This window comes from Rhinolophus ferrumequinum, chromosome 17 (assembly GCF_004115265.2).
Source record: "Rhinolophus ferrumequinum isolate MPI-CBG mRhiFer1 chromosome 17, mRhiFer1_v1.p, whole genome shotgun sequence".
In the NCBI taxonomy this organism is placed as follows: Eukaryota; Metazoa; Chordata; class Mammalia; order Chiroptera; family Rhinolophidae; genus Rhinolophus; species Rhinolophus ferrumequinum.
The window spans coordinates 5,637,594-5,647,754 of NC_046300.1; the positions used below are offsets into that span (position 1 = coordinate 5,637,594).

Below are 10,161 nucleotides of genomic sequence, written 5' to 3' on the forward strand. Positions count from 1 at the left end.
AGAAATGTGTTGTTTACTCTCCAAGTGTTCTGTCATTTTCTAGCTATTTTTCTGATAATTGCTTTCTAGTTTTTTTCCATTGTGTGCTGAGAGCAAACATGGTATGATTTCTATTCTACATTTGTTAAGGTGTGTTTTATGGCCTAGAATGTAGTCTTTGTTGGTGAATGTTCCATGTGAGTTTGAGAAGAATGTGTATTCAGTTGTTGTACGAAGTAGTCTGTAGATGTTTGTTATATCCAATTGATTGCCGGTGTTGGTGAGTTCAACTGTGTCCTTACTAATTTTCTGCCTGCTGTATCTATTTCTGATAGAAGGGTGTTTAAGTCTCCAGTTGTGATAGTGGATTCATTGATTTCCCCTTGCAGTTCTATCACAGATTTTGATGCTTCGTTGTTGGGCTCATATTAAGGATTGTTCTGTTTTCTTGGAGACTTAACCCCCTTCCTTTGTCATTATATAATGCCCTTCTTTATCCCTTGTAACTTTCCTTTGTCGGAAGTGTGCTATCTCTGAAATTAATATATTAGGTTGGTGCAAAAGTAATTGCAGTTTTTGCAGTTATTTTCAACCTTTTAAACTGCAATTACTTTTGCACCAACCTAATAGCTACCCCAGTTTTCTTTTGATTCATGTTATCATGGTATATCTTTTTCTGTCCATTTATTTTTAATCTGTGTCTTCATATTTAATGTAGGTTTCTTGTGGACAGCATATAGTTGTCTTTTTCTTGATCCACTCTGATAATATCTGTCTTCTAATTGATACATTCCAAGTGATCATTGATATAGTCAGATTGATATCTGTCATTTGTTACTGTTTTCTGTTAGTTGCCTTTGTTCTTTGTTCCTATGTCTTCCACTCTTTCTGTTTTTTGTGGTTTTAATTGAGCATTTTATAGGATTCCACTCTCCTTTATTAGCATATTAGTTATACTTCCTTTTTTCAGTTTTTTTAGTGGTTGCCCTAGAGGTTGCAATATACATTTATGAGTAATCCAAGTCGACTTTCAAATAACATTCTACCTCTTCACAGGTAGTGTAAGTACTCACGATAACAGTATAATCTTAATTCTATGATAATATAATCCAAATTTTCCCCTCTTGTCCCTTGTTTCATTGCTGTCATTCATGTCACTTATATGTGAACATACTTAAGTATTTGTATGTATATACACACACAGAAGACTAGTCATACATAACTGAATACATTGTTGCTATTACTATTTTGAAAAAACTATCAGATCAATTAAGAAGAAAAGATTTCTTAGTCTACCTTCACTTATTTCTTCTTTAATGTTATTTTATATAGATCAGAGTTTTGACCTTGATCATTTTCCTTTTCTCTGAAGAATTTCTCTTAACATTTCTTGCAATGCAGGGCTACTGGCAACAAATTGCCCCCGATTTTTGTTTGTTTGAAAAAGTATTTCTCTTTCACTTTTGAAGGATAATTTCACAGGGGACAGAAGTCTAGGTTGGTGGGTTTTGTCTCTCAACACTTTAAACATTTCACTCCAGTATCTTCTTGCTTGCATGGTGTCTGAGAGAAGTGGAATATAATTTTTATCTTTGTTCTTGTATAGGTAAGGTGTTTTGCCCCCCTCTGGCTTCTTTCAGGATGTTTTCTTTGTCTTAGATTTTCTATAGTTTGAAAATGATATGCCTAGATTTTTATTTTATTTTTTTATTTTTAATTTTTTTTTGGCTTTTATCCTCCTTTGTGTTCTCAGCTTCTTGGAGCTGTGGTTTGGTGTCTGACGTTAATTTGGGAGAAATTTTTGGTCATTACTGTTTCAAGTATTTATTTTATTTCTTTCTCCTTTATTCTAGAATTCCCATTATGTGTATGTTACTTCTTTTCCAGTCCTTGGATATTCTGTTCTGTATTTTTTGCTCTTTGTTCTCTTTGCTTTTCAGTTTTGGTGGTGTGTATTGAGATATTCTCAAGCTCAGAGATTCTTTCCTTAACTGAGTCCTGTGTGCTGATAAAGCCCATCAAAGGCATTCTGCCACTTGTGTCACTGTGTTTTTGATCGCTAGCATTTCTTTTTGGTTCTTTCTTAGAACTTCCATTTCTCTGTTTTTATTGCCCATTTGTTCTTGTTATTCATCAGAGAACCCTTAGCATCTTCATCATAGTTGTTTTAAATTCCCGTTCTGATGATCCTTGCCATATCTGACTGAGTCTGGTTCTGATGCTTGCTCTGTCTCTTCAAACTGTTCCCCCCCCCCTTTTGTATGTCTTATTTTTTCTTGTCAGCCAGCCCTGATGTGCTGGATAAAAGGAACTCCTGTAAATAGGCCTTTAGTAACGTGGTGGTGAGCTGTCGGGGAGTGGGGCGTGGGGCGGAATGTCCTAGAGTTCTGTGAGTAGGACTCAGTCTTTCAGTGAGTCTGTCCCTCTGTACTGTGAACTTCACTTGTGCTTCTCAGGTTTGTCTATCCCTTTTCCGTGGGACAGAATGGCTAGAATAGGCTGGACATGCGTATTTATTTCCCTTCCCCCAGGTCAGTTAGGTTTTGATAAAGTCCCAGCAGGTTAGGCTCTTGTTAAATAGTTTTTCCTGAGGGCAGCCTTGATAAGAACAGAGTGCTGTGATGTATTTCTAAAGGGTTCAGTTTCTCCTTCCCTGCTGGAAGCACAAGGGAATTTTTCTGATAGTCACCATGAGAACCTGGTCAAGCTCCTGGCAGTAAAACTCAAAAATAAGTATGGGGGCCCTGACGACGGGGTCCCCTGGAGTTTTTACCTCTCGGACTTCCTTTAGAATTTTCTCCAGCAGTTCCTCGGTTATAGTTCAGGTTCCCTGCCTCGGTGCTGGTTCCTGTGGAGGTTTGTGCCCTGGGTTCTGCTCTGACCAGGTGAAGTTCTCTGCGTTTGGACTATTGGTCTGCTCAGTTCTGGGGTCAATGGTTTGCCCTGTGACTCTGCCTCTCTGTCGAGTCTAAGAAGAGCCGTTGATTTTCCTGTTTGTTCAGCTTTTTACTTGTTAGGATGGAGTGGTGACTTCCAGCTTACATGTCAGACTGGAAACAAGAAGCAGTACCATAATTTTTAAAACACCGTATTTATTATAAAGAACAATTAGGCTCTAGAGTTTAAACCACTTCACCAAATGCTGCCAGGGATTTCTAGTGTAGAAAGGATTTCCTTTCATGCTTTCCAGTGGCATGGACTGCAGGGTTCTTCATGATCTTTTTGGTTTCATGGATGAGAGGAGCTGGTAATGTTTAAAGCTCATGTGAGTAATGAGATGTAGGTTGGAGGACGAGGTCTTCAGATGAGTACTTGATTGAAACCTTTGGTTTATTTGTGACATGGATCTTCATGTTTTCTTAAGTGCTGTACTACTTAATCTGTACATGTTGCTCGTCTTTCTTGGTACCAGAGCTTGCAAGTGACATTAGATCCTCCTCACGTTGCTTGGTGGCTTTGGGTCGGTTTCTTAATAGTGTCTGTTCTTTATTCTTGTGGCCTTTAGATGCCCCCTCCCTTAATGCATACTCTGTTCCACTTTAGCTGTCATGAAACAAGATGTGGTTTATCCTTGAGTAGATACAGAGGTGAGGTGGTCACGTTGTTGGTATATTACAGTGGTACTGGGCGCTGTAGACCGTCTTATCCTCCATGGGTTCGTTCATCGCTACCCATCACTACCAGATTCCGGTTCTGTCTCAAGCGTCTTGGTACATGTTGAACTGTAAATCTGAAGCAAAAACTGGTTTATTTTAATAGTTATTTATCAATACTGTTAACCTCTACCCTCCCACATCCTTGCAGTTTCTGAGGCAGTGGGCAGCCGTTGTCTCGGGACTGTCACGTGGGTCCATGTGATTGATACCCAGTGTCTGTCTTTGAGGAGGAGGTCAAGAAAAGAAGTTGGCATTGCCCTAGACACCTTGGGAGCTGGAGGGCTCTTGGGGTTGGCCTCATTCTTCTTGCAGAGATGGAGTGAGGAGAGGTGACCGTTTGGCGGTGGCTGTGGAAGCAAGAGACCGCTGTAAAGGAACAACTGAAGTGCTCCTCTCTGGTCAAGCCGCCCTCTGCAGGGAGGCGTGGGTCAGAGAAAAGACTGATCCTTCTCCTGTGGTACTATTTCACTTTCCTTTGGAGAGGTTAAGGGAGATAGCTATTAAAAGGTGGGTAGGGTGGTTGTTAGGACTTCTGACTCTGACGCAGGAAGAAAAAATAGAGGTTTCCTTGGCATGGGCAGAAGGTCAAGAGTGGCAGGCTCAAGAGGGCCCCAAGGAGTGGTCGGAGGCCCAGTCTGTGGAGGAGCCCGAACACTTTCGGGCTTGGAGAAGACGAGGTATGTTGGTCAGGTGCGCAATGCTGGTGAATTAACACTGCTTCTGGATTTCTCAGGATCAAGGCACATTTCACTGTAGACTGACAGCACAGTTCTTATGGGTCATCTGGTGCATTTCACTTGATTGACATTCATTTGAGAACTGTTTTTACTCTTAAGCCCTTGGTATTTTGATTTCTGATTTAGAGATGTTTTAGTGGGATGAGACTGTATTTTTTTAAGCAGGTTTGCTTTGTAACCTTCATTCTGTTGATTCACATGTCCTCCTAGAACCTTGCAGTCATGTTCCGCTGTATTGACCATCTCCATATTTCTCATCACCTCTTCCCTGTGCCAGCCACACACACACACACACACACACACACACACATATGTATGTGTGTATATACATATATATATATATATTTTTCTTTTTTTAACTCACTTTCCTGTGTGTGCTTCCCCTAATTTTAAAACTAGAGATTTCATTTTCATACGAGTCATTTGCTATTTAAAGTTTTGTCCTAGTCTAGATGTCCGCTCTCATGTCTTCTCGGATGTCCCAGGCTCAGGGATGTAGACACCTGTGAGTGACACCTTTGAATTTGCCTTTTCATCTTAGCTAAACAAACTCAGAGGCCTGAATGGTCCGCTGCCATCTGATAAAATGGTCTAGCATAAAGTGCCTGTATAAACGGTTATCTATTTTATTTACTTAAAAAGCTTTATTGAGATATAATGTACATACCATAAAAATGGTTGTCTTTTGCCCTTATGTTTAGATAAGTTTGGAGGTTAACAAGAAGGAATGAACTGTACCATTATATAGTATAAGACATACACAATGTATTTGACATCTGTGAATGTTTGCTTTCTGGGGCTGCTAGTCTGCCTGCCTTCAGGCACGTGGTGAGAGCAGAGATGAGCCCCTCACTTATCAAAGCTCATCTCATCCATTGGAATTTTGGTATCTGTATTGTTCCTAATAATCAATTCAGTCAACTTTGATACTGGCTTTTAGGAAAATTACAAAACCAAAGATTAGTAATTGATCATTGTTCCTAGATTTTGAAAAGCCAGTACTTTTCAACTAGTTATAGTTAACCGTAAATTTATATTAAAAAAGCAAGGGAATAATGCTCTTTTTTCTCCACTCCATTTTGGAATCTGGGACACACTGTGCGCTGCTTCCTGTGTGTTCTCCATTGCCTAGAAGCGGATGGTAAGAGTCTTTACTGATTACACACCTGCTGTAAGCCTGCTCAGGGTTTCCTGAAAGGCCGTTTTTCCCCCTAAAAAATTTAAAACATGCGTGAGTTAGATTCTGCTAGTGAGAAAAGAAAAACACAAGCATTTGTGACTCTGAAATGAGCCTGTAGCTTTTAAGGATTGTTCATACCAGGAACAAATGTCAAAAGGAGGAAAAGCAGGAGTTTAAAACTTGCAAAATATGACATGTTGAAATATCAAGACAGCAGGCTCAGGTTTTAATTACGTTTTTAAAAATGTTATTCTGCTATTCTAGTTTTTAGATTAACTTCTTAAAGTATGACCAGAGATTTGGTTTTCTAAGAGATTGGTTATATTTTTGAAGGCAATACAGGCTCAAAGCTATTTCTCGTGAAAAATAGACATGTATTCAAGAAAAATTTTGAATCATCTAGAAACAAATACTGCACTAATTTAAAAGATCACATTGTTTTAAGTCCTAGAGAACAAGACAGTTTGATGTAGCAGAGAAGGTCACACTGGAGTCACCTTTTTGGTTCTGTCATTGGGAGTCTATGGCTAGGGTACCTGTTATACAGAAAAGCGGAATTCAGAACTAGAAGGTACTTCAGAAGTCACCTTGTGCATCTTGGTTCTTCATTAGGGTTGCATTTCACAATTCCTGGGAACCTTTCTAAAATCCACTTGTGTGAGCTTCATTTTGTAAAGATTGGTTTTATGGACCCTGGGTGGGGTTTAGGCATGTGTATTTTGGAAAACGTTTTCCCATTAGTACTCCTACCTAAGTAGGAGCTACTGACTTAATTAAACCGCCTCGTTTAACAAGACGGTGACATTCAGAGAAGTTGACGTTAAGTAGATATTCAGTAAATGGTTGTGCTTCTTTTGTGATTGTGTAACGTGGGCAGCATACGGAGCTCTGGAAGGGATAGGACCGTAGAGAGCTGGAGAGACTGGCCACGGGCAGGGGGAGGGGATTGCAGTAGGTGAGTGCAGTGAAGAGTGGATGGGGATTGCTGGGGACCCCCGATTTGTGGGGAACAGTCGTTAGCTGGTTGTGAAGCCGGAGAAATAGGAGACGTAAAAGATGTTTGAACTGGAGAAGTGTGGAAAAAGTGCTAAGTTCTCTAGGGGTGCTTTGAGTTCAGTTTTAGAATTATGGATTTTAAATTTCTGTGGTACAGGTGGATAGAGCTGTCTAATGAGAGTTCAAGATTTATGAATGAGAGGAAACCTGAAGGCAGAAATAAAAGCTGTAGGAACCCCTATGTCTGGAAGAGGAGATGTAGAAGCTATTAGGGGAAGGTCAGGCCAGCAGCCCGTGGGGAGGCGGAGATTGGTTAGTGTCAGTCACTGTGGAGAAGCCCTGTGGTTGGCCATCCAGGACTTCGTTTTCCGTTGGGAAGGTTTCAGTTGTTGTAATGGGAACAACAAACGAACACCATTGGACACTTAGGATGTGCCAGGCACTGCCCAAAGAGTTCTTACACACACGTGCATGTGCATTTCCCCCTTTAAGTCCTAGCAGCAACCCTACGAGGTTAAGGAAATCGCTCGGTCCAGTCGGACTGCCAGTAGAGGTTGGGTTCAGCGAAGACAGCCTGGCTCCCAGACACACACCATTAGCTGCTCCGTGGGCAGTGGTGTAGGCAGGAGCCAGACTGTGTGTGATACAGGAAGAGAGGCACAGTGAGTGGATGAGGGGGCAAGTGACAGCTGAATACCTGGAGGTGCAGGAACGGGGTTTAGATGACCCTTGTCACAAGTCCATAGGGGGAAAGAAAAAATTACTTTTTTCATTAAGTAATAAATTTTAGTTTTTACTTTTTTTCACCACTCATGAAGGAAGCTTTATTCTTTAGCTATGAAGGAGAGGGCTCATGTTACCAACCAGGTATAAACCAACATAGTCTGTATGTTGAGAAGTTGTTAGGTTTGGGGATGTTGAACTTGTTCAGAGAAGGTGAGAAGCCAGTGAAGACACGTGAGGGTGGATGTGAGTGGAGTGGGGATGAGAAAAGTGCAGCTGTGGTGACAAGGCCCTTGGGTGGCCTGAGTCCAGAGCAGGAATGGAGGGTGGGCTTGCTTCCTCCAGGGCTGAAGTCAGGTTTAGATGTGGAGAGGGGACCGGAGGGCCACGGAGGGCGTTCGTGTCATGACCTGTGGTCTGTCCGGGAGGGGGGTGGGCTGGTTGGGGCCGTGGTGACCATGAAATCAACTTAAGGAGGGATGGAGAAGAGAAGTTTTGGAATTCTTTCTGTAGGGAAATCTAGTAGTTTAAAACAGCCTGGCCCTGAATTCCTGTAATTTTGTTTTCAAGCCCTAAAAGAGAAGCCTTAGAGAAGTGAAAAAAGACAAAACCATTCCTTGATCCCAAACTATCTAAATGTTGCTGGAGTTGAGTCAGGATTCTAGCAAGATTTCCTTTTTCCATTAAGTAATAAATTTTAGTTTTTACTTTTTTTCACCACTCATGAAGGAAGCTTTATTCTTTAGCTATGAAGGAGAGGGCTCATGTTACCAACCAGGTACTTCAACCAAGAATGCTCCTAAAATAGCTTCCTGTACTCTTTTGGGTTCAACCGCAGAATTAGATTCTGACACATTTTGGACAGATCTCGTGAGCCTGTGTTTCATGATCCAGGCTTCAGATTTAAAATTAAGAAAGTGAGCTGACAGCCATATCCATGTGTAACGAGATGCACACTAGGCCAGCACTGGCCATTAAGTAGAGCGAGTGATGTGTTGTTTGTGAGACTCAGGGAGCTCTCCCCTCCTCCCCATGTCCCCTCCCTGGTCACCGAGGTCCTCATGGCCGTCTGGGAAAGACACACTGTTTCTTCTGCTACAAGGTTAGTAAAGGTTGGCTTTGTAGGCTCCTGGGAGAATTTGGAACGGTATCTGTAGTTCAAAGCTTGGGCCCTGGTTGACCTATTTTCTAGGATTGCTCTTCACTTGGGAGCTTAGTTCTCCTGGGTCAGCGAGGTTTTGATGTTTTTAGAAATGAAAGAAATGGTCTTCCTAAATGTGTGGGCTAATAGATGATTGTTGGAACAATTTAACCTTCACGTGGGTGAAGGCTTCGGGTGCAGGTGATGTGTAGCCCAGGCTGTTGGCACAGTGGTCTCAGGCCACTGCATTAGGTGTGTGCAACACACACACACACACACACACGTACACGGATTACTGGCTATTTAGAGGGGTCAGTTTTTCCCATAGTAGCTTCCAGAAATGGTTGAATAGTCTAAAAGACTGGTTCAAACATCACATCAAAAAGTCTCTAAATGGCGGTTTCAGAATTACCAAAATTTCGTAAAGCAGAGCTGTTGGCCGGATGGGAGCCTAGTTTAACATTACAGCTCATGCACAGTGGCTGGACGCATGAGTGACAGCAGCGGCACCTTTAAAAAGGTTATAACGTTTTCTGCTTATGTTGGGCTTGTTCTGTTTTGACTTTTGTTAGGCTTTCGTAAGAATTTCACATCTTATTATTGTAGGAATTAGAATCCTTTTCCTACTGCAAAGCTGACAGTTGATGTTTGAGCAGGGATAAGGGACTGAATATTGGTCACACTTACTTGGCAACACCTGCCATCCTTATCAAAGCAAGGATCTGTTGTGTCGTCTCTTGCTTGAAGGGAAACAGTTTGGATTCTGGTGCAAAGTAGAACTCTGGTAGTACCAGAACGTATCATTTACAAAGCCCAGGGCGCCTAGAGCCAGGCATTTCGTTTTCTCGAAGTTTCCCTGCCTTTGGGAAGTCCTCTTAAGAATGTAAGTTTGGACAGTTTCTGTAGCACACTGTGTATGTGTGGGGAGAGGCGGAAGGGAGGCTTATGACAGAAAATGGGGGTACCTGTGAGGGCCCTGTACTGTCAAGTCTGATTGTCGGATGGCTCAGTCCCTGGAAACTTGCGATGGCGCTGCTAACCCACAGCCTTGGGTGTAAGATCAGGGCAAGAGCTTGAAGGCCTGGGAGCTGTGGACTCAGCAGCTGTGCTCTCCGTCTTGTTAAAGTGCTGCTTTGAGATGCCAGGTGGAAGCATTTGTTCTAATACCTCAGTGATTGGATTTGGTGTGGTCGATGCAAGAGACAGAGCACAGCCCCCTGCGTTTGTTACTAGTTAGCTCGGAGCCTAGGACAGTGATGGTGGAGACCTCTGTGAAGTGAGCTTCTGTGTCTTTGGATGAGGCTGCGTGACCAGGAGGGCCTGTGGGGTGGCCGGTGATTCTTGTCTGAGGGGAGCTGTGTGTGCCCGTCTCCGCCTGCGCTGAGAAGTCCGTGATGGTTTCCTCCGTGTCCTTGGGGAAGGAGGGAAGACTCCCTGTGTAGCCCACATGCTCAGGCCTCTACGTGTCCTAATGGACCCCGTGCTGTCTCACCAGGAGGAGGAAGAGCAGGAGGAGGAAGATGATGATGAGGATGACGACGACACAGACGACCTGGACGAGCTGGACACTGACCAGCTGCTGGAGGCGGAGCTGGAGGAGGACGACAACAATGAGAACGCGGGCGAGGACGGGGACAACGACTTTTCCCCCTCTGACGAGGAACTGGCGAACCTCCTGGAGGAGGGAGAGGACGGGGAGGATGAAGACTCTGACGCAGACGAGGAGGTGGAGCTGATCCTGGGGGACAG

General features: G+C 43.0%; 1 protein-coding gene across 2 annotated transcripts in view; it reads left to right on the forward strand.

Annotated features, from left to right (window-relative positions):
* Positions 1 to 10,161, forward strand: part of DCAF1 (DDB1 and CUL4 associated factor 1) — a 75,212-nt gene that overhangs the window by 59,256 nt on the left and 5,795 nt on the right. The window contains exons 23-24 of one of the 2 annotated variants that reach the window (XM_033133141.1): positions 5,505 to 5,513; positions 9,908 to 10,160. In XM_033133141.1, coding sequence (XP_032989032.1) covers positions 5,505 to 5,513; positions 9,908 to 10,160 — 262 coding nt within the window. The remainder of the gene's footprint in view (positions 1 to 5,504; positions 5,514 to 9,907; position 10,161) is intronic. The other variant, XM_033133142.1, reaches the window with a different exon arrangement.